General features: G+C 44.9%; 1 protein-coding gene across 2 annotated transcripts in view; it reads right to left on the bottom strand.

Annotated features, from left to right (window-relative positions):
- Positions 1-24,886, bottom strand: part of HIPK3 (homeodomain interacting protein kinase 3) — a 184,342-nt gene that overhangs the window by 112,512 nt on the left and 46,944 nt on the right. Inside the window, exon 1 of one of the 2 annotated variants that reach the window (XM_073576341.1) lies at positions 24,516-24,536. The exons of the other annotated variant lie outside the window; for it this stretch is intronic. Within the exon in view, the coding sequence (XP_073432442.1) occupies positions 24,516-24,517 (2 nt within the window). The 5' untranslated portion in view covers positions 24,518-24,536. Of the gene's footprint in view, positions 1-24,515; positions 24,537-24,886 lie in introns of those variants that run through there. 2 annotated transcript variants of the gene reach the window in all.

Genomic DNA, 24,886 nt, shown 5'->3' with positions numbered 1-24,886 from the left:
TGAGGGGAGTGATGGAGAGACAGCAGTGATGGGGTGAAGGCAATGATTGGGAGACAGCAGTGATGGGGTGAAGGCAATGATGGGGAGAAGGGAGTGATGGGGTGAAGGCAATGATGGAGAGACAGCAGTGATGGGGTGCAGGCAATGATGGGGAGACAGCAGTGATGGGGTGAAGGCAATGATGGAGAGAAGGGAGTGATGGGGTGAAGGCAATGATGGGGAGAAGGGAGTGATGGGGTGAAGGCAATGATGGAGAGAAGGGAGTGATGGGGTGAAGGCAATGATGGGGAGAAGGGAGTGATGGGGTGAAGGCAATGATGGGGAGAAGAGAGTGATGGGGTGAAGGCAATGATGGAGAGAAGGGAGTGATGGTGTGAAGGCAATGATGGGGAGAAGGGAGTGATGGGGTGAAGGCAATGATGGAGAGAAGGGAGTGATGGGGTGAAGGCAATGATGGGGAGAAGGGAGTGATGGAGTGAAGGCAATGATGGAGAGAAGGGAGTGATGGGGTGAAGGCAATGATGGGGAGAAGGGGGTGATGGAGCACTCATTCAAAACCTATGGTGAGTTGAGTCACATTATAAATGTTATTTAATTATAAGTATGCACTGCTACACTACAACCGTGTCCATAGCCCCACCCCCTTATGACAAAAGCCCCGCCCCTGCCACACCTCCATCCCCGCCCTGCCGGGCCATGGAAGAATGGTCTTGCTTGAAACCGGTCCCTGGTGCAAAAAAGGTTGGGGACCACTGGTCTACATGATATCAGAACAGCAATACTGATGGGTCCAAAAAATAGGAATTAGCCATTAGACACTTCAAACAACATATTTCAAAAAGATGTCTATAGTGGTATCATTACCACCAGACCAGAAGAGATTCCAACTAAAATAAAGTTAAAAAAAAATCATTTAATGGTACCACTATAGACATCTTTTTGAAATATGATATCAGAACAGTAAACCCTACCCATTAGGGTAGCATATCTAGCATATCCACAGAACTTGAAATAATTAAGCATGCCGAATCCAGAACTATAATACACGCCAAATGTCAATGCAAAGTTGAGCAAATGTTATAAAAACTAATGCAGCATATCTGACTACCTAGAGACCTAATTCAGTCAAAATATATACTCAAGGTCTGGCAAACCATGAGAACTGTTCGTTTGGATGGAGGAGTAAATGACAGCTCCTAATGGAAGGTAGTGGGAACGGGATTACAAGTGAAATGTGGAAATCTGGCAGAACTGCAGTGTATGTGAACTTCCGGCTGAAACGAGGTAAGACATTAGTTAAATTAGCACACATGCGTAGCAAGCTGCGTTCCCGCACTTAATACGCATGTGACTAGGAAGATAATGCGGTTTTACCATATCTAATGATAGTGAAAGGGTAATTTATGTAGCTACATAAATTGACATGCTGCGGTCTGGAAAGAGGCACCACATGTCATAGAATCATAGAATCGTAGAGTTGGAAGTGACCTCCTGGGCCATCTGGTCCAACCCCCTGCTCAAAGCAGGATTCGCTAAATCATCCCAGTCAGATGTCTGTCAAGCCTCTGTTTGAAGACTTCCATTGAAGGAGAACTCACCACTTCTCGTGGCAGCCTGTTCCACTCATTGATCACTCTAACTGTCAAAAAGTTTTTTCTAATATCTAATCTGTGTCTCCTCCCATTCAGTTTCATCCCATTGCTTCTAGTCTTTCCTTGTGCAAATGAGAATAAAGTTGATCCTTCTACAATGTGACAGCCCTTTAGATATTTGTAGACAGCTATTAAGTCTCCTCTCAGTCTTCTCTTTTGCAAACTAAACATTCCCAAATCCTGCAACCTTTCCTCATAAGACAGGGTTTGCAGAACGGTCACCATTCTGGTCGCTCTTTTCTTAACTTGCTCCAGTTTGTTGATGTCTTTTTTAAAATGTGGTGCCCAAAACTGGACACAATATTCCAGATGAGGTCTGACCAAAGAGGAGTAGAGGGAAATAATGACTTCACGTGATCTAGACTGTATGCTTCTGTTAATACATCCTAGAATTGCATTTGCCTTTTTTGCTGCTGCATCACACTGTTGACTCATATTCAGTCTGTGATCTATTAGTATACCCAAGTCTTTTTCACATGTGCTGTCACTTAGCCCTATTCCTCCCATTCTATATATGCTTTTTCCATTTTTATTGCCCAGATGTAGTACTTTGCATTTCTCCCTGTTAAAAACCATTCTGTTAGTTGCTGCCCACTTCTCCAGTTTATTTAAATCTTTTTGAATCCTCTCTCTCTCTTCTCTAGTATTAGCTATCCCTCCTAGCTTTGTGTCATCAGCAAATTTAATCAGTTTACCCTCAATTCCTTCATCTAAATCGTTGATAAAGATGTTGAACAATACAGGGCCCAGGACAGAGCCCTGTGGTACCCCACTTGAGACATTCTTCCAACTGGATGTGCAGCCATTTACGACTACTCTTTGGGTCCGATCACTAAGCCAGTTATGAATCCACCTAACAGTTGCCTTGTCCATTCCATACTTAGTCATTTTTTCAATAAGGATTGTATGAGAGACTTTGTCAAATGCTTTGCTGAAGTCAAGATATACTATATCTACAGCATTTCCTTGATCCACCCAATCAGTGATACCGTCATAGAAGGAAATTAAGTTAGTCTGACATGACTTATTAGTTACAAACCCATGCTGACTCTGTTTAATCACTTCATTCTTATCCAGGTATTGACATACATGTTGTTTAATAATTTGTTCAAAGATGTTTCCTGGTATAGAAGTCAGACTCACCGGCCTATAGTTGCCTGGGTCCACCTTCTTCCCCTTTTTGAAGATAGGAACAACATTTGCTCTTCTCCAGTCTTCTGGCACTTCTCCTGTTCTCCAAGAATTTTCAAAGATTATAGAGAGGGGTTCAAAAATTTCTTCTGCTATCTCCTTCAGTACTCTGGGGTGTAATTCATCTGGACCTGGAGACTTGAATTCATTTAGGCTAGCTAAGTGTTTCCTCACTATCTTTCTGTTTATAGATATCCTGGATTCTTCTATTCCCTTAATAGGACAGTGAATAACAGTTGATGTTGATGTCCGTTTCCTCTGGTAGGCCGCAGGCATCAGTGCACGCATAGGGGACACGGGATTTCTTGAAATCTCATCCACTATGCTGTAACAGCTGGACACCGCAGGTTTGACGCCGCAGATGTACACAGCGTCCAACCCGCAGCGTTTTCTGACCGTGGGAACATACCTCAATATATCTGCAAACAGGAAATCACTTCTTTTCCCTCCCAGAAGCCAAGTTTCAATTTGCTTTATTTCAAGTGACATATAAATGCATGCAATGAAAAAACGCAACAAAAACACAGGTGACCTGTCAGTGACCTCATATGCAGATTTGGTGCAGATTTCACCTGCATCAAATCCTAAGCAAATACTGCGCCATTCCTGATCATGTGCACATACCCTCAAATTTCATAGTAGTTTTGGCCTCTTATTCACTATACAGTAAAATAAAGAGGGGCAGAGTAAAAGGTGTCATCCCTTATTGCGGCGATTATCTGATCCCTTACTTGCCACTTTCTCTCTTTAGAACTCGCACTGACAGTGCGCTCTCTTGCCAGCTCATCACTTTCCATCAGAGGCAGTGAGGGAGCGCACTGTTACTGCGCATTGAAACACATATTGCACAGTAAAAGCTGAGCTCGTACTGAGCATACATTGGAATTGACAGCCGACACACACTCAGTAAAGCAGGGACTAGCCTAGCTCCTGAGACAGATGTCACTCATGATTCTTCATTTCAGGATGGGGATAGAGCCTGCGGAAGTGACCAAATCCCATTTTAGTATTCCAGCATGCACTAAGGATCCCTGCCAGTGTGCCAGGGTCACGTGTCACAACACCGCATCACATGCACTAGGTCCTAAGATTCAGACGAGATTTAAACTATTCAAGTTTATGGATGTGCAAAAAAAAAAAAAAAACGCATGCCATGCAGAGCCACAGTATTTTTTTTTTTTTTCTTTTTAATGGCCTTCAGCTCAATCTCAAGCCATGGCAACTTGATGGATGAACGATCTGTAGGAAGACTGATCAAGCATCCGTAATTTTACAGACTCATTGTAGTTTTTTTACAATAGGAAACTATAAATGGTCTTGTAATTTATTAATAACTGCTGCTGAAAAAAAAGTATTGCATATGGATGACAAGTGAAAAAAAAATACTGTCAGGTTTATGGATGAAACTCAATTTTTTAAATGTTCATGTGAACCAGGCTTAAAGGCTATGCCAACAATATGTCAAAAAAAGCTTCTTTAAAAGCTTTCAGAAAACCACCACACACAGAGGTGGCCCAACAGCCTCACTGCAGACAAAGAACAGGTCACAATCCGGTGCAGTATATGGCATCTAGACATGGGGTTTGAGAAAAGAATACCTATGGCAGCCTTAGTGTATGAATATCATCAAAAAGTCAGACTTATCAAGGTAATTCAAGAACCCCAATAAATAAACCATAGACTACATTTACTGTAACATTACATATGCTAGTAAAGTAGTTCTGCTCAGGTGGCTCAGATCTACTGAACATTCATGATTCCTCAGGAGGGTCTTTCTGCTGATCTCTGCGCAGTTTTAAAGGTTAAGGTGATCTGATCCTCAAAACACATGTAATGTTCGGCTGTGCAGATTATTATCCAAACTACAGGGCTTCTATGAAAGCCCTGTCAAAATAATACATGCCATCGGTCCCGGACCCAGTAATAGAAGCTAGACACCCCAGCTGCCATGTGAATTATTTACTGACCAATGCCTTGGCAGGCGGCCATGCATGCCTGAAAGGCTCGCTCAGCTAATGGAATCATGGGAGCCAGAATCCCTGCCAATATCTAAATGAAAATGCTGAAGTGTAGGGAATAATATGGTCAACAATACCAGTCCGACAGGGCCATGAACTTCAGGCAATCCCTGCTGCAAAAGCATTTAATCTGCTCTGTAAAGTGCTAGAGGGTACGGTACATGGAGCTGCGCAAACCTTTTTCGAGAGGAATCAGCCTGGAATGTGACCAGGCCGCACATCAAAACAAACTAGTTTTATCTTGACTTCAACTTGTGACAACGGGAAGCACAAGGGATGCGTCACATCAGAATCACGCATCTTTAATCAGCGCTGTGTGAAGAATAGAACGGTACCCTAGATGACAGCGAGGCTTACCATTACCGGTCACCCACCAGGAAGTGTCGGGCGGCCTACATAGACATATTTAATAGGAGCACGATTAAGTGACCTGGACTAGGAGTGTCGCTTAGAATCATAGAATCGTAGAGTTGGAAGGGACCTCCTGGGCCATCTGGTCCAACCCCCTGCTCAAAGCAGGATTCGCTAAATCATCCCAGTCAGATGTCTGTCCAGCCTCTGTTTGAAGACTTCCATTGAAGGAGAACTCACCACTTCTCGTGGCAGCCTGTTCCACTCATTGATCACTCTAACTGTCAAAAAGTTTTTTCTAATATCTAATCTGTGTCTCTTCCCATTCAGTTTCATCCCATTGCTTCTAGTCTTTCCTTGTGCAAATGAGAATAAAGTTGATCCTTCTACAATGTGACAGCCCTTTAGATATTTGTAGACAGCTATTAAGTCTCCTCTCAGTCTTCTCTTTTGCAAACTAAACATTCCCAAATCCTGCAACCTTTCCTCATAAGACAGGGTTTGCAGACCGGTCACCATTCTGGTCGCTCTTTTCTGAACTTGCTCCAGTTTGTTGATGTCTTTTTTAAAATGTGGTGCCCAAAACTGGACACAATATTCCAGATGAGGTCTGACCAAAGAGGAGTAGAGGGAAATAATGACTTCACGTGATCTAGACTGTATGCTTCTGTTAATACATACTAGAATTGCATTTGCCTTTTTTGCTGCTGCATCACACTGTTGACTCATATTCAGTCTGTGATCTATTAGTATACCCAAGTCTTTTTCACATGTGCTGTCACTTAGCCCTATTCCTCCCATTCTATATATGCTTTTTCCATTTTTATTGCCCAGATGTAGTACTTTGCATTTCTCCCTGTTAAAAACCATTCTGTTAGTTGCTGCCCACTTCTCCAGTTTATTTAAATCTTTTTGAATCCTCTCTCTCTCTTCTCTAGTATTAGCTATCCCTCCTAGCTTTGTGTCATCAGCAAATTTAATCAGTTTACCCTCAATTCCTTCATCTACATCGTTGATAAAGATGTTGAACAATACAGGGCCCAGGACAGAGCCCTGTGGTACCCCACTTGAGACATTCTTCCAACTGGATGTGCAGCCATTTACGACCACTCTTTGGGTCCGATCACTAAGCCAGTTATGAATCCACCTAACAGTTGCCTTGTCCATTCCATACTTAGTCATTTTTTCAATAAGGATTGTATGAGAGACTTTGTCAAATGCTTTGCTGAAGTCAAGATATACTATATCTACAGCATTTCCTTGATCCACCCAATCAGTGATACCGTCATAGAAGGAAATTAAGTTAGTCTGACATGACTTATTAGTTAGAAACCCATGCTGACTCTGTTTAATCACTTCATTCTTATCCAGGTATTGACATACATGTTGTTTAATAATTTGTTCAAAGATCTTTCCTGGTATAGAAGTCAGACTCACCGGCCTATAGTTGCCTGGGTCCACCTTCTTCCCCTTTTTGAAGATAGGAACAACATTTGCTCTTCTCCAGTCTTCTGGCACTTCTCCTGTTCTCCAAGAATTTTCAAAGATTATGGAGAGGGGTTCAAAAATTTCTTTTGCTATCTCCTTCAGTACTCTGGGGTGTAATTCATCTGGACCTGGAGAATTGAATTCATTTAGGTTAGCTAAGTGTTTCCTCACTATCTTTCTGTTTATAGATATCCTGGATTCTTCTATTCCCTTAATAGGACAGTGAATAACAGTTGATGTTGCATTTCCTTTCTGAGAGAAAACAGATGCAAAATAGGAATTTAAAAGTTCAGCCTTCTCAACATCCTGTCTTACCATTTCATCATTTTCATCCTGTAAAAATCCTATAGCATCTTTGACTTTTCTTTTACTTTTGACATACAGTGGGGAAAAAAAGTATTTAGTCAGTCAGCAATAGTGCAAGTTCCACCACTTAAAAAGATGAGAGGCGTCTGTAATTTACATCATAGGTAGACCTCAACTATGGGAGACAAACTGAGAAAAAAAAATCCAGAAAATCACATTGTCTGTTTTTTTTTCATTTTATTTGCATATTATGGTGGAAAATAAGTATTTGGTCAGAAACAAGCAATCAAGATTTCTGGCTCTCACAGACCTGTAACTTCTTCTTTAAGAGTCTCCTCTTTCCTCCACTCATTACCTGTAGTAATGGCACCTGTTTAAACTTGTTATCAGTATAAAAAGACACCTGTGCACACCCTCAAACAGTCTGACTCTAAACTCCACTATGGTGAAGACCAAAGAGCTGTCAAAGGACACCAGAAACAAAATTGTAGCCCTGCACCAGGCTGGGAAGACTGAATCTGCAATAGCCAACCAGCTTGGAGTGAAGAAATCAACTGTGGGAGCAATAATTAGAAAATGGAAGACATACAAGACCACTGATAATCTCCCTCGATCTGGTGCTCCACGCAAAATCCCACCCCGTGGGGTCAGAATGATCACAAGAACGGTGAGCAAAAATCCCAGAACCACGCGGGGGGACCTAGAGAATGAACTGCAGAGAGCTGGGACCAATGTAACAAGGCCTACCATAAGTAACACACTACGCCACCATGGACTCAGATCCTGCAGTGCCAGACGTGTCCCACTGCTTAAGCCTGTACATGTCCGGGCCCGTCTGAAGTTTGCTAGAGAGCATTTGGATGATCCAGAGGAGTTTTGGGAGAATGTCCTATGGTCTGATGAAACCAAACTGGAACTGTTTGGTAGAAACACAACTTGTCGTGTTTGGAGGAAAAAGAATACTGAGTTGCATCCATCAAACACCATACCTACTGTAAAGCATGGTGGTGGAAACATCATGCTTTGGGGCTGTTTCTCTGCAAAGGGGCCAGGACGACTGATCCGGGTACATGAAAGAATGAATGGGGCCATGTATCGTGAGATTTTGAGTGCAAACCTCCTTTCATCAGCAAGGGCATTGAAGATGAAACGTGGCTGGGTCTTTCAACATGACAATGATCCAAAGCACACCGCCAGGGCAACGAAGGAGTGGCTTCGTAAGAAGCATTTCAAGGTCCTGGAGTGGCCTAGCCAGTCTCCAGATCTCAACCCTATAGAAAACCTTTGGAGGGAGTTGAAAGTCCGTGTTGCCAAGCGAAAAGCCAAAAACATCACTGCTCTAGAGGAGATCTGCATGGAGGAATGGGCCAACATACCAACAACAGTGTGTGGCAACCTTGTGAAGACTTACAGAAAACGTTTGACCTCTGTCATTGCCAACAAAGGATATATCACAAAGTATTGAGATGAAATTTTGTTTCTGACCAAATACTTATTTTCCACCATAATATGCAAATAAAATGAAAAAAAAACAGACAATGTGATTTTCTGGATTTTTTTTTCTCAGTTTGTCTCCCATAGTTGAGGTCTACCTATGATGTAAATTACAGACGCCTCTCATCTTTTTAAGTTGTGGAACTTGCACTATTGCTGACTGACTAAATACTTTTTTTCCCCACTGTATCCCCAAAATCCTTTATTATTGCTTTTGACATCTCTTGCAAGCCTCAGTTCATTTTCAGCTTTAGCTAATCTGATTTGTGCCCTGCAGGTTCTGCAGACAGCATTATATTCTTCTTTAGATATGCCTCCCTCTTTCCATTTTATAAACATTTTTTTCTTCCTTTTTAGCATGTGCTTAAGTTCTGTGTTCATCCATCCTGGTTTCCTTAAATGCTTCCTATTCTTCCCTCTTTTCGGAATTGTTAACAACTGTGCTTTGAGAATTTCATTTTTCAAGATTTCCCATCCTTCCTGGACATTTTTGTCTTTAAGGATATCCAGCCATTGGATCCCTCCAATTCTCTTTCTGAATCCCTTAAAATCTGCCTTTCTGAAATCTAACCTTGACGTCTGAGTCTTCACAGGTCTTCCACCTCTAGTTATCCAAAATTCTAAAATAGCATGGTCGCTACCTCCTAGGGTCCCAGCCACTTTTACCTCCTCAACCATTTCCTCCCTGTTTATAAGGATTAGATCCAAGGTAGCAGTTCCCCTTGTTTTCTCCCCTACCTTTTGGAAGATAAAGTTGTCAGCAAGAGAGGATAAGAATTTCCTTGACCTGTTAGTTTTGCCTGAGAGAGATTCCCAACAAATGTCTGGATAGTTGAAATCTCCCATGACAACTATGTCATATTTTTTGGAGAACTTGGCCATCTGATGCATAAAGAGTTCATCTATATCTTCGGCTTGCACAGGCGGCCTGTAGTAAATGCCTACAATGGTGTCCTTTCCATTGTTCTGTCCTTGTATTCTTACCCAAACAGTTTCCACAGAACTCCCAGTCTCTGAAGCTTCAATCTCTGTGCAGATATACGCGTTTCGAACATACAATGCGACACCCCCTCCTCGTTTATCAAGTCTGTTTCTTGCAAATAAGTTGTATCCTTCTAGTCTTGTATTCCAATCATGTGTATTGTCCCACCAAGTTTCAGTGATTCCAATTACATCATATTTCTTCTCCTGTGTTAGTAGTTCCAATTCTCCTTGTTTGTTGCCCATGCTTTGTGCATTAGTATAGAAACATTTTAGTTTGTGATTGGTTTCTCTTTCTCCAATATTTTTATTAATTAGATTCTTTCGTCTTTGTTCTTCCTTTCCACTTCTAATAGCAGAGTTCTCAATAGCATTTGTCAGGTGTATGGCTTTTTCTGGTCTTTTGCTTCCCTTCCCATGTTGTTCTAGTTTAAAGCTCTCCTTACAAGTGTAGCAAGGCGACTTCCAAATACATGCTTTCCAGTCTTCGTAAGGTGCACCCCATCTCTAGCAAGTAGTCCATCGTATAAGTAGTTCACTCCGTGATCCAGAAATCCAAATCGTTGCTGACGGCACCATCGACGTAGCCAGTTGTTCACCTGCAGAATCTTATTCCACCTCCTTGTTCCATGGCCATCCACTGGGAGGATGGAAGAGAAGACCACCTGCGCTCCCAGTTCTTTCACTTTCTTGCCTAAGTCTTCAAAGTCTCTGCAGATGGTTTCCAGGTCGTTTCTTGCGGTGTCATTTGTCCCCACATGTAGTAGCTTTTCCACTACATATTTGTTGTTTACAAGCTCTTTTTATTAGTCATTATATTCCAGTAGTATATGACAGCCATCGTGGCTGACCATATTCATACACCACAGCACCTTCTGAAGAGTCAAAAAATCTAGGCTGGACAAGAAATGGAGATTGTGTGCAAAGCAACCAATCAATTTTTTCATTTCCAAACTCACAAAAATAAAAGTTGAAAATTGTTTTACGTTGCCAAGAGCAATAACTCAATGTTTGGTCTGTGCTCTCCAGAAAACGGCTTACCACATACTCATTTTAAAGCAGTTATCAATATCAGATTTGTTAGGGTCCATCACCCAGCCCCTTCATCAAACAGCTGTTTAGGAACTGAGCTGACGCGAGAACGGCCAGCACAACGTGTACACAGCTGTGCCGCGAGAACGGCCAGCACAACGTGTACACAGCTGTGCCGCGAGAACGGCCAGCACAACGTGTACACAGCTGTGACGCGAGAACGGCCAGCACAACGTGTACACAGCTGTGACGCGAGAACGGCCAGCACAACGTGTACACAGCTGTGACGCGAGAACGGCCAGCACAACGTGTACACAGCTGTGACGCGAGAACGGCCAGCACAACGTGTACACAGCTGTGACGCGAGAACGGCCAGCACAACGTGTACACAGCTGTGACGCGAGAACGGCCAGCACAACGTGTACACAGCTGTGACGCGAGAACGGCCAGCACAACGTGTACACAGCTGTGACGCGAGAACGGCCAGCACAACGTGTACACAGCTGTGACGCGAGAACGGCCAGCACAACGTGTACACAGCTGTGACGCGAGAACGGCCAGCACAACGTGTACACAGCTGTGACGCGAGAACGGCCAGCACAACGTGTACACAGCTGTGACGCGAGAACGGCCAGCACAACGTGTACACAGCTGTGACGCGAGAACGGCCAGCACAACGTGTACACAGCTGTGACTCGAGAACGGCCAGCACAACGTGTACACAGCTGTGACGCGAGAACGGCCAGCACAACGTGTACACAGCTGTGACGCGAGAACGGCCAGCACAACGTGTACACAGCTGTGACGCGAGAACGGCCAGCACAACGTGTACACAGCTGTGACGCGAGAACGGCCAGCACAACGTGTACACAGCTGTGACGCGAGAACGGCCAGCACAACGTGTACACAGCTGTGACGCGAGAACGGCCAGCACAACGTGTACAAAGCTGTGACGCGAGAACGGCCAGCACAGCGTGTACACAGCTGTGACGCGAGAACGGCCAGCACAACGTGTACACAGCTATGACGTATGGGCCCCAGACTCTGATCACATCGGGCTCCCACTGAGGCAGCAAACAACTACTGTATAAGTGAGAAATCTGATACTGGTGACCTATCCTAAAGCCCCCGTTACACACTGCGATATCGCTAGCAATATCGCTGTAAAGTCACCGATTTTGTGACGTTGCAGCGATATTGCTAACGATACTTACCTCCGACCGGCTCCCCCGCTGGCTATCACTGATCGCGCGAGAAGCTCCTGGACCATTCCTCGTCGGGCGCTTCCTGCTGGGCTTCCTGTGGCGCCGACGAGCGAGGCATGGAGCCGGGCGGGAGGACGCAGGATCGCCTAGCGTGACAGGTAAGTAGCGACCCCCGTCCCCAGCGATGTCGCTGGTGAGATCTGCCTGTGTGGCAGCTCACTAGCGACCACCTAGCGATGCACCAGCGATCCTGACAGCGTCATATCGCTGGTCGGGATCGCTGGTGCATCGCTAGGTGTAACGGTACCCTAAGGCTAGAGGCCATCAACATGTCAGTAAAAAAAAACAACCCCCTTACACGACTATATTACACTTCAGTATATAAAGTCAGTAAACGTTCTAAAGGCCTTGCTTTACTTGTTCTGTACTAAGAAACCAGAGCTGTATTGATAGATCTGCTGGTTGCTATAACTGACAGGCATACCTAAAAAGTTTACAGATGTTGTAGACTTTAAATAAAAATAAATACATTAAAAAAATGTTTTTTTGAAAGTCTGCTGACACTGTAGAGTCACCCAGGTGTCTTGTTTACAAGTTGCTAGTATGTGACTGCTGCAGCCAATCACTGACTTTAGAGGTCACATACTATACTTACTGACATGGTTTGGGGGTGCTAAGCGATTATGCCAATAGTATGGCATGTGGACCCTAAAACGTTTGATTGGCTACAACTGTTACAGGCGGCATCTTAAGCATGAAACCAGCAGGATCTGCCTGAGCATTACAGCTGGATCAAATCGAGATAAAAAAGTAGTAGTTTAAAGGGACACATAGACTAAGGACACATTGACCAGCACCATTTTTGCAGGCACAAAAGCAGATGATAAAAACGAATTGGCAGCCACATGGAGTGATGACCAAGTTGATGCCAAGTACTCTGCAAACGGTAAAAACAGGAGGGTGCGTCCGATAACGGCACTGGAGGCGGGCTATTTTATGAAGCAAAACATTCTTATTACACATAATGCAAAACGGTCATTCAAGATAGAAGAAGTGATGTGTAAGAAAGCCAGTAAACATGAGCTAGCTTCATCAGCAACTCGGCTGTCAGATCCTACAGATATTCCTACATGTCACAGCCAGTAAAGACAACCCCATACTGACATGAGAAACACATAATTTTCAGTCAGAAAAAAATAAAATAAAAGTGAACCACTCTTTCATTTCACCAGAGCTGGTTTAAAGAAGCTGAGCTGTGACTGGTTGCTATGAGCAACAGTTTTCCCCACTTGACAACACCTCAGCAGACACTGACATGGTAGGAGAAATATAGCATCCCTGGGAACATAAGCTCCCAGCCAATGTCTGCCTCCCTGAAAGGAGCAGAGAGCACGTGACAGAAATGAATCCCCCCCCCCCCCATGCCCATATACCCATCACACATCCTCCATCCCGTAGGCACATCTTCCCATTTAAAGGGATCATTGGTATGGAAGTCAGAGCAAATCCATTCAGTGCTTTGGTTTTGACCCCAGGCCTCTCTTAAAGGGATCCCCGGTATGGAAGTTAGGACAGTTCCACTCAGCTCTGTGGTTCTGACCACAGGGTCTCTTAAAGGGATCATTGGTATGGAATTTAGGGCAAATCCACTCAGCTCTGTGGTACTGACCCCATGCATCTCTTAAAGGGATCCCCAGTATGGAAGTCAGGGCAATTGCTTTCAAATGCTCTAGTACTGACCCCAGGCTCTCTGAAAGGGATCTCTTGTATGGAAGTTAGGGCAAATCCCTCGGCGCTATGATTCTGACCCAAGGGTTCTATTAAAGGGATCATTGGTATGCCAGTCAGGGCAAATCCACTCAGCACTCTGGTTCTTACCCAAGTCCCCTCTTAAAGGGATCCTCGGTATGGAAGTGAGGGAAAATCCACTCTGCGCTTTGGTACCGACCCCAGGCCTCTATTAAAGGGATCTCCCGCATGGAAGTTAGGGTAAATCCCTCAGTGCTGCGATTCTCACCCCAGGCTTCTATTAAAGGGATCATTGGTTTGGAAGCCAGGGTAAATCCACTCGGAGCTCTGGTTCTGTCACCAGGCCTCTCTCCCCAGTATGGAAGTTAGGATCGTTCCACTCAGCGCTCTGGTTCTGACTCCAGGCTGACGGGATGACGTGGGATATTAGTGGTAGTTGTCAGGTGGCTCTGGCTGATGGGATGATGTGAGATATTATGGGTAGTAGTCCGGTAACTCTGGCTGACGGGATGATGTGAGATATTAGGGGTAGTAGTCCGGTGGCTCTGGCTGATGGGATAATGGGGGATATTATAGTGAATGTGGCCATGCGGAGTATAATTTGTTATAACTAACCGTAGTTAGTTACTATGCTCGGGCAGCGCCGGGCTCTTCAGCTAGTCTGCAAATAAACAGGAGAACTGATGTGACCGATGGCCAGACAACTTTTTTTTTTTTTTTTTGAGACTGAATAAAAAAAACTGAAAAAAAAAAACAGTTTTGATGAATTGGCCAATCTGATGTGTGTAGAAGTGAGTTAAACTGACAAATTGATAAAAAAGATGCAAACCCCTGCCCAATAAGGACTTTACATTTTCGCATTCACAGGTACTGAGCTGGGCTCATGTGTCTAATTAGCGATTTGTTGGTCGAGATCTTGAACATTTCCAGGAACTTAGAGGTTAATTAGCCGATCGGTGGCTGCTGCAGGTACAAGCCATTTACAGGCATAACACATTCCGGACGTTCCTCCAGACACCAGGGCCAGAAATGAGTCACGCTCCTCTATTACAACACATGAGGCATCAGACCAAACTGCCATGTACAGGCTCTGTGCAGGAAACAGGCAGATAAAGAATGACGGCATCCCTGGGAAATGCTCAGCACTCACAAGTGGTTACTGACTGTATGTGGGGCAAGAAAACAGGATTTATGCACCCCTCTTTGTATGCCAAGGGTGGGCTAGGGAATCTAATTAAAATAAGCATTTCCTATCTAGAAAAATATTCAGAATTGAGAGTCCTCAGTGGTTGACACCTTTTAATGGCTAACTGAAAAGATGGTAACACATTGCAAGCTTTCGAGACTACTCAGGTCTCTTCATCAGGCTAGACTAATACAACATCTGAAGAATCACATTTATACACAGCACAGAAATAATGCAATAGACACTCTTCGGTCTCTGGGAGTATAAACTCATGACGACCTGTGACACACTCAGTGCAGGAATGAATGTGTCGCATGGATTTATGTCTTTTTACATCAATTTGCTCTTCAGGCCTTCTGGGGGCATCACAACACATTACCAGACCCCAAATCAGAGGACTATAAAACATCCAGACTCCTTATCTATGAACTGTTACAATATTTATGGCCATAACTGTTTATCCCTCTCCCATAATGACTTAACTCATTTTCTGGTTAGCCTCTGGTTTCCGGTGAGGGAGCTGGTTGTGCTGACAGAGGAGTTGTGAGTTCTCTTTCCAGGCTCCCTCTGGTGGTGGCAGGAGGTAGTGAAGCTGATCTAATTAACAGAGACCTGCCACCTCATAATGAGGAAGAGGAGTGGACATCTGGATTTAAGACAGCCGACTCCCTATTCCCAAGCTGGTGATTTTTTCCTGCCTCCTGAGGTCTTAGTTTCCAGTTCAGTCCCTGCATTCTCAAGCTAAGTGTTCTCTGCTATTGTTCACATTTGATTTGGTTTTGTCTACGCAGTTTTGTGTGGTCAGCCAGCCCCGGCTGGGGGCTGTGCTGAATTTCCACTCTTTTGTCACTGTATGTGCCAGTTTGCTTTTTGTCCCTTATTAGATTGGCCTCTTTTTGCTCTGTTGTCAGAATATGCCAGAGTGCTGATATAGTGGGAGAAGTCTAGTGACTTCAGGGTATTTTTTGCTATGAGAAGTGTTGGACATTTTTGCAGGGTTTTTGGCGTGATTGCAGACAGTATCTTTCCTTTCCTTTCTAGCTAGTGTGGGCCCCATCATTTGCTCAGGCTATTATCCTACCTATGTTCGTGTTTTCATCTTGTCTCACCGTCAATACATGTGTGGGGGCTGTCTATTCCTTTGGGGTCTGCTCTGGGGCAGTTTTAGATTTCCCCTTTTCTTGCTTTAGGCTTATTTAGTCCTCCATCTGTGACGAGGCGTCTAGAATCATCGTAGGAACGCTCCACGGCTGCTGTTAGTTGTGTGGTTAGGATCAGGGGTCTGCAATCCACGTAGTTACCAACCTCTCTGGTTTTCTGTGACTTGGCTTGGTCTTGTTTTCCTCCTCGGTGACCCATTCATAACAGACCGTTCTGCTTCACGTCACTTGTCTTATCTATTGCAGTATTTCTGTGCTGTGTATAAATATGTGATTCTTCAGATGTTGTATTATTCTATGCCTGATGAAGAGACCTGAGTAGTCTGGAAAGCTAGCAATGTGTTATCTTTTCAGTTGGCCATTAAAAGGTATCAACCACTGAGGACTCTCAATTCTGAATATTTTTCTATCTACTAGCTAACACAGTACAAAGATATACATCTTTCCTGTATCATTTCCTATCTAGGCATTATTGTAGCTTGCTTATAGTAAAGTTTTAATATTCTAGGTAATTTTTCATTTTACAGTCTGTTGCTGGCTGAGACGTCACAACTTGTTACAATAAACTTTGATGGAAAGTGATTCATATTATTCCTACAGTGATCCCAGGTGCTGAAGCATTGGCGCCCAAGACGCGATGGGATTGTTCCACTTACACCCTTAGGGCCCCGTCACACATAGCGATCTCGCTAGCGAGATCGATGCTGAGTCACAAGTTTTGTGACAACAGCGATCTCACCAGCGAGATCGCTGTGTGTGACAGCGATCGGCCCCCCTGCCGGTATCGCTGATCGCTGTTGGAAAGCCCTGGACATTTTGTGGTCGCTGGTCTCCCGCTGGCCAGCACGCATCGCTGCGTGTGACAGGCGGGAGACCAGCGATCAGCTGGTAACTAAAGTAAACGCAGGGTTTCTAAGCACGGCACTGTGCTTAGAAACCCTCTGTGTACCTTAGCTACCAGTGCGCTGATGCAGGGAGATGGTAACTAAGGTACACTTCGGGTTTCTAAGTGATGCACGTCCCTTAGAAACCCGATGTGTAACTTAGTTACCAGCTCCCTGCATCAGCGCACTGGTAACTAACGTACACAGCGATGCCGGGCGCTCGGCGTCGCTGGTGCTGATCACTGGTGAAGCTGTCTGTTTGACAGCTCACCAGCGATCACATAGCGACTCACCAGCGATCCTGACACGTTGATATCGTTGTTGGGATCGCTGGTGAGTCGCTATGTGTGACGGTGCCCTTAACTGTGGAGGGTATATTTACAGAAGTCATTACGGAATAGCTTGGTATCCTTTTTATACTGTGTTTTTTGTGCTTGTTGCAAAAATCTTGACCAAACTTGAAGCACAAACCAGATATGAATGCCACCAAAAAATCACTTAGAAATACAGCTCTGAACTACAGGCTACTTGGACTTCCTCATTACCGCACATTCCCAAGACTGAAGCTACGCTCCCTGAGTGTTTGGTTCATCAGTTCTGCACCTATGATCCTAGGCTACTTGCATTTTTTAATTGCGTTTTTGTGTAAACCCGTCTTGTGGGTGAGTTAACGCAGTGTTACACAGGCGTACAGTGGATTTCTATACATCCCATCTCCTATGCTTCTAATGGACAGTACAATACAGCGTTCTGGACGCTGTGTACAGGCACGATGTTTCATAGCCAGATGCGTGCTGGTAGCACACAGGAAATTATGAGAACCTTAACAAATTTTTAAAGTTCAAAATTGTTATTTCACGGAGCTGAAAGGTCCAAGGCCACACATGGTCCAAAATACAAGGATCCTAAATACAAGGACACAGAAGTGGTTTCCACTTTATAAAATCAGATAGTTAAGATTTCACACTGCATTATGTAGGTGCCATAATAAAAATGGATCTTGCGCTGGTGACATCTTCCCTTTAAAAAGCTACAGATAAGCAAAAAGTATGTGATCTACACAGCAGAAAAGGAGCAAAGTTATTAAACTAACTAGTAAAGCAGTGAACAGAATGAAAGCAGTTCACTTAGAGGAAGGGTAGCTGCCAAGGGTCAACTCGTAGGCAAGATATCTGCGCACAATATATACTGGTTCCAGAAGACATGGAGGCTAGCCCCTGAGCAGCTCACTTTAGATCATGCTGACCTTGAGCAAACTAACCCACTTAGCAACGTACGGTACTTCTGTCTTTTTTCACGTCTAGTCAGACAGCCTAACCATCTATAGTAGTCATCATGCTTTGGCTGGGCTCAGGGACCTATTTTAAGCAAAGCTGCTACATTACAGTGATCTGCTGTTCAAAGTGATAGAATAACATTTGTCCATGTGATGCTAGAGCAAAACCAAGCTTGTAGCTCGGCTTCAGAAACCTTTACTGCTCAAAAGGAAAAACTATTACATTATATGAGATGTTCCTCCAGATAGGTTTCCTCCACACAGTGCTATACGTGCCGTATCTGCGGTGCCACATAATAGTGCTGCTAACCGGGAGCGACATCAGTAAAGCAGAACTGGAAGCAGTTTCACGGATCTCACGGACCGATAATGTTTAGTATATGCTTCAATTTATCTATTCTCAGGCAAAAATCTTTCCATGTTTTTTTCTAATGTACTGTTCCTTCAATTAAATCCAAGCTGTTCCTACCCTTTAAAGGGCTTTCCAAAAATTGTCCAAAATGTTGAGAAGAGCATGCAAAGGTTTAAAGTAAGACACAAGCATTACTTACCCGTTCATTCTTCCACCCCTTTGACCCCGCCGCCCGGTTCTGCAGCTTTGCACCCCACACCGTGCATCAGTCATGCAGCCACACGTACAAACGTCATGGCTGAAGTCAGTAAGGCCTCTTTCACACATCAGGTTTTCTGCTTCAGGCGCGATCCGGCGCTTTTGACTAAAACCGGATCCGTCGAAATGCAATGCCGGATCCGGTTTCCCCCCCATTGACTTGCATTAGAGCCGGATCGAGCCGGATGGCCATGCGTTTCATCCGATTTTCGCCGGATCCGGCAATGTGACGCGATCCGGCGCCTGGAAAAAACAGTGACTGTAACGTTTTTTGTATCCGTCGAAAAAGCCGGACACGCCGGATCCGGCGTGTCCGGCTTTTTCATACAAAGAAAGCCTATGAGCGCCGCAATGCGCCGGATCCGGTTTCTTTGGTCTGAGCATGCTCAGTAGCTCTGCCCACAGGACATATATAAAAGCAAGACAATGGGACCCTCAGCCACACCCAACATGCCACCCAAGCCAAGAACCAGGAGCAGGAGAAGGCAGCAGACATCTGCAGCAGCAGCACCATCAGCACCACCCCAAATGGAGCAGCATGCTGAACAACGGGAGGGGAGTCCAGCAGCAGATGAGAGACGGTAATTATCAAATCCCCCATTCCTCCAAACTAGGGCTATGGAATATCAAGATATTCATTGGCCCTTTGTTTCTCTTTATTCAACAGCCGCCCAATAGATGCAGCAGCAGCAGCAATGGCAGCAGCAGAAACACCACCCACAGCCATGGAGTCTGGCCATGAGGAAGACAGAACATCTTCTGGGAGCCCTCCCTCGCATCGTCAGCGTTTGACGGTAAGTTTTTATTTCCAAAATCGATCATCTCTGTAATATATGTGTATTCATTGCCTTTTATTTCAAAACAGGAATCACAAGATGAAGAGGAGCTCCCAGAAGAAGAAGGAAGGGGTGGACAGACACTTGGAGTGGGCTCACAATTGGTAAGTTTTTTGCATCAAACGCAGAAACACAACATCACACTACACACAACACATAGAAAACAATGTTCTGCAGACCACACACAGCAAACAAATGCCTACATCCAAAGACATAACATTTTTTGTTTTCTTCTCTAGTCTTCCCAATCTGGTGCTCGGCCAAGAGGTCCTCGCAGTGCCTCCCAGGGTCGTCGGCGACAGCAACGCGGCGGTCACCAGCGTGTAAGTATAAATATTTTTGCTTTGTTTTTTTTGCACTTTTTATTTCATTTCTTTTGTGGAGGCTAATTATGTTATTTTTGTCTTTTTCTTTAACAGCCTTCACAGCGTGCTCCCGACTCTGACGGTGAGGATGGAGGGATTGATGTGGACCGCCTCATCGATCTCGTCAGAGAAAGGGAGCCGCTCTGGAATATGGCTGACCGACGCCACGCTGACCTGATCGTTACCCGACGACTCTGGGAGGACCTCGAAGCTCGGGCCCAGATTAAAGAGCGTAAGTATATACAGTACCGGTTGCTTGATTTAAACCAGTGTTTCCCGAACTCCAGTCCTCGTTGTCCCCACGGATCATGTGTTCAGGATTTCTATTTACTTTGGAAATCCTGAAAACATGACCCCTGGGGACCATGAGGACTGGAGTTTGGGAAACACTGATGTTGTATACTAACCACTTTGTCCTTTCTCGTTTCAGGGGAGAGAATTGTGAAGCGGTGGAGGTCTGTGAGGGATCGTTTCAAGAAGGAGTTCAATAAAGAGATGCGGGCCCCGAGTGGATCTGGAGGACGCAGGAGCAAGTACAAGTACGCACGAGCCCTGTCGTTCCTCCGGGAGACAATGCTCACCAGAAGGTAAATATTACACACCACATGTGACAAAAAAATGTTTAGATGTAACTTTTTTTTTCAGCCAGGGCCATACCATGTCACTATTTTAATTGTTTGTTTTTTTTCTCTTTATTCCACAGCACGGTGAGCAGCACTCGGGAGCCTGCACGATTGGACCCTTCTGAGGCGTTCCCTGAGGAGACCGGCACCGAGGGACACTTCGACCGCCCCGGTACATCTGCACCTTCCCAGCCTTCCCACACATTCGACCCATCTGTCCCATCCACCAGCACAGGAGCATCGTGGCCGCCTACATTACATGAAGCTGCTGGTGAGGAGATCGCTTTCCCTTTACCCCACCCTTCTGCCCCTGCCACCTCTAGTACACCTGCGGGTACTGGGCGGCAGCGGCAGAGGGGTCAGGAAAAGACTTATGCGCCAGAGTTCTTGCATCTGAATGCATCTTTCCAGAACTGTCTAAAAGTCTTGTCAGAGCAAATCTCCGCAGGCTATCAGCAGATCAACTCCAGCATTCTGGAGGTGAAGACACTTCTGCAAACCATGCATTCAGAAGCAAGATCTTCGCCAAACCACACCTTTTTCAGGTCTGTTGTGGAGCGCATGGAAACGATCTCTCCTGCCCAGCAGATGCATGTAATGCATTCATGCCACGCTGCTCTCCAGCAAGTTACCTCCCAACCTCCTCCTCCCACCACAGTAGTTCCTCCACCTGCACCCCCTCCAGCCACTTTCCATCCTCCCCCTCCTATTACATCTACACCCCCTCCAGCCACTTTCCATCTTCCCCCTCCTATTACATCTACACCCCCTCCAGCCACTTTCCATCCTCCCCCTCCTATTACATACCATCCACCTCCCCAGCACCAGCAACCTCCCCAGCACCAGCAACCTCCCCAGCACCAGCAACCTCCCCAGAACCAGCAACCTCCCCAGAACCAGCAACCTCCCCAGCACCAGCAACCTCCCCAGCACCAGCAACCTCCCCAGTACCAGCAACCTCCCCAGTACCAGCAACCTCCCCAGTACCTGCAAACTCCCCAGTACCTGCAAACTCCCCAGTACCAGACATCTCCCCACTTCCAGCAACCTGCCCCGTACCAGACATCTCCCCACTTCCAGCAACCTGCCCCGTACCAAACTCCTTCCCCATACAACTTGCCATCAACATCATCTGCTCCTACAGTCCCTGCCCAACCCTCCACTCCACCACCCACCACCTCTTCTGCTTCCCACATGTCCACCCATTCTGTAGTTTTTTCCACACCTTCACCTCTAACTGTTCCTTCCCCACCACGATCCCAGTCCCCTCTCCACACTCCCAGTGTCGAAGTGTCCCGCAGCCCCTACAGCAGTATTTCCACCACACACTACACAGATTTATAATGTGTGTATTTAAATAAAAATGACCAGTTTTATGGTTTCAAAGCTTTATTAAACAAGTTTATTAAAATTTTAAAAAAGTTTACTAAAAAAAACATTTTTCAATAAAAGTTAAATTATTTTACACTGGTTGTCTGTCATTTCTTTCTGCGGCGAAAAAGGTTAAATACAGGGTATTTAAAAGGTGAAATGGTATTCAAAACTAGGTATATAACTGTGGGTAAATTTTAGCTTTTTGCCACAGTTGTGTTCCTGGTTGTGTTTGAAGCAAAGTATTTCATCTAAAAAGTTGTGTTTATTGTTGGTGATTTCATAACAATGTACACAACTTTTGTTAAAAGGTGAAATACTTTGCATAAAACACAACCAGGTACACACCTGTGGCCTAAAGCTAAAAATAGAGACCATGACAAGATAGCCAACTTTGGTTGGCAAAGGTATATACTGTTGGTACAGAAGGTACACAAGTTTGGTTGGGCACAAATCTTTCACACTCTGTCATCCTGCCAGTGTACTCTGCCTTGAGGTGACATAAAGTATAGTGCAAAATTGTCCCTCATTACTGAAACCGTCACAGAACTTCTAGTGGTAATGTCATGGTAATCTTGCAAGGTGGTTTCTTCAGAGGTGTCCTCAATGGAAATGGGTTCCTTGCAGATAACAAAATTGTGGAGTACCACGCACGCTTTGATCACCTCGTCCACAGTTTCTGTCTTGAGGTTGATCGCAGTCAATAGGACCCGCCATTTGGCTGTCAGAATACCAAAGGTACATTCAACCATTCTTCTTGCTCTTGTGAGGCGGTAATTAAAAATGCGTTTTGGTCTTGTCAATCCTCTGCTAGAGTACGGTTTCAAAAGGTGTTCTGACAGCTGGAAGGCTTCATCCCCTACACAGACAAATGGCATAGGTGGACCAGATGTTTGCGGCAGCGGTCTAGGTGGTGGGAACTGGAAGGTGTTTCCATACAGTTTACGCCCCATGGCAGACAGTTTGAAAACTTGAGAGTCATTGGAGCGGCCATAGGCCCCAATATCAACCGCAATAAATTTGTATTCCGCGTCAGCGATGGCCATGAGGACAATTGAAAAATATTTCTTGTAATTGAAATATTCCGATCCCGATCCAGCTGGCTTTACAATGCCGATATGTTTCCCGTCCACAGCGCCCAAGCAGTTGGGAAACTGACATATCTGTTGAAACTTGTCAGCAATTTCAATCCACCTCTCTGTTGTGGGCTCTGGTAAAAACTCTTCAGCTAAGGAGTCCCACAGTGCACGGCATGTGTACTTCACTATTCCAGATATGGTGGAAATCCCGAGTCTGTACTGGAAATGCAGTGACGAAACGGATTCTCCAGTTGCAAGAAATCTGTGGGGAATTAAAAAACAATAAATTAGTTTTAAATCACAGCATTACATACCAAAACTGAGCTATAACACTTGGAGATACAAACTACCACCAACAAGATTGCAGTGAAAGTGTGCTCTGATGCGATCACATCCAATAAATGTGGCTTACCTTAAAGTCACCATCAGACGCTCTGTGGGTGAAACAGAGAAGCGGCAATAGGTGTCCGCTTTTCTTATGAGGTGTGCAATGCGCTCCACCAAGTAATCAAAATTCTCCATTTTCATCCTAACATATCCAAAAAATGTATCCAGGTTTCTTCGAAGGTCCATGCAGAGTGTAGAATAGACCCCACACGTCATTCTCTTGGCTGTGATGGGGTGGATCCACAAACGTAGTCTACGATGCCTGATGCGCTGCTGTCTCGCTCTCTCCTTCTCCAGAACAATCACCCTCAAACGATTCGCCTCCGCTATAAAATCCGCCAAATTCTTCAAAATATTTCCAATGACAACATCCATCTTCGCCAGTAACTTGCTCTTCTCTCCAACCTGCACTTTCTCCTCTACAACCTGTCAAAGAAGGGCTGTAGGAACATGCTATATATAGTTTTCCAGTAGCCAATCCCGTTCGGAAGGCCACAAGGGTCAATTTTAAAAACCGGATCCGGCGTAATCCGTCGAAAAAAGGATAGAAAAACGGATGAACTGGATGAGACGGATCCGGTTTTGTCTGTCAAGAAAAAGACGGATCCGGCAGAAAACCGGATCCGTCACATCCGGTTTTACTAAACATTTGCCGGATCCGGCGTTCCGGCACTACGCCGGATCGCGCCTGACGCCGAAAACCTGAAGTGTGAAAGTAGCCTAATTGGTGGCAGGGACCACATGAATGATGTACGGGATGTCACCACTGCAGGGTCAGCAGTATTCACCTGGTAAGTAAAGCTTTGTTCTTTACTTTAGAACATTAACTTCCACAATTTTTTTAGAAACCTCCTCTAATTTCCTCATGTTCCTTGCTCCAATGAGGTAAAGATTGAGGGAAAAAAAAACATCTACGCCTCAGAAGAGATATCAACTTCCAGCTAGAAAGAGATGTCCTCATTTTTTGGTCCACGTTCGGACCACAGTTCCCGGTGGCTCCTGACCTCCACTAATGGCCTCTGGTGCAGATCATGAGACCCACAAATGGGCTGACAATTATGATCCCAATGTGACCCGTGAATCTAGGCTGAGGCACCGGATTTCAGCTGGGGCCCTCCCTCTCCGCTTGGCCAAATAAGTAGTAAAGGACCAGATACGTGAAGCCACAATATAGCAGCTGAAAATTATACAAATCAGAAGAAAATCAACACTTGTGTGCAAGATTTCAGTTAAAAAGAGTTAAAACATTGTGGGTAAGGGCTCGTACTCACATGCGAGAAACTCGGCCGAGTCTCACACGTCAATATCCGGCACTGGGATTGGAGCTTTCAGCTGCATAGAAATACAAGTTTCTCGTGAGTATGAGCCCCAAGACTGACTTTCGTATACATGAAAGGGATGCTTCTAGTTTCAGTGGACTTTATTTGCTTTTGTTCCATAGATGCCAATTAATCACCTGAAAAATATCCTGACGTTTAATGGATACAACTTGTCCTAAACCTCCTATAGGCTCCTAGTCTAAAGGGAACCTTCTTCTAGTGACACAGTGCCCTACAATGTGTCATCTCAGAATACGGTGGTCCTTGGTAGCAAGTACTTGTTTATTGCTCGCTGCTTACGTTCTGTGACTGTAACTAAGCCT

This window comes from Dendrobates tinctorius, unplaced genomic scaffold (assembly GCF_039654945.1).
Source record: "Dendrobates tinctorius isolate UK_male_01 unplaced genomic scaffold, ASM3965494v1 ptg000048l, whole genome shotgun sequence".
Classification (NCBI taxonomy): domain Eukaryota; kingdom Metazoa; phylum Chordata; class Amphibia; order Anura; family Dendrobatidae; genus Dendrobates; species Dendrobates tinctorius.
This window is presented reverse-complemented; position numbering and strand designations above follow the sequence as displayed.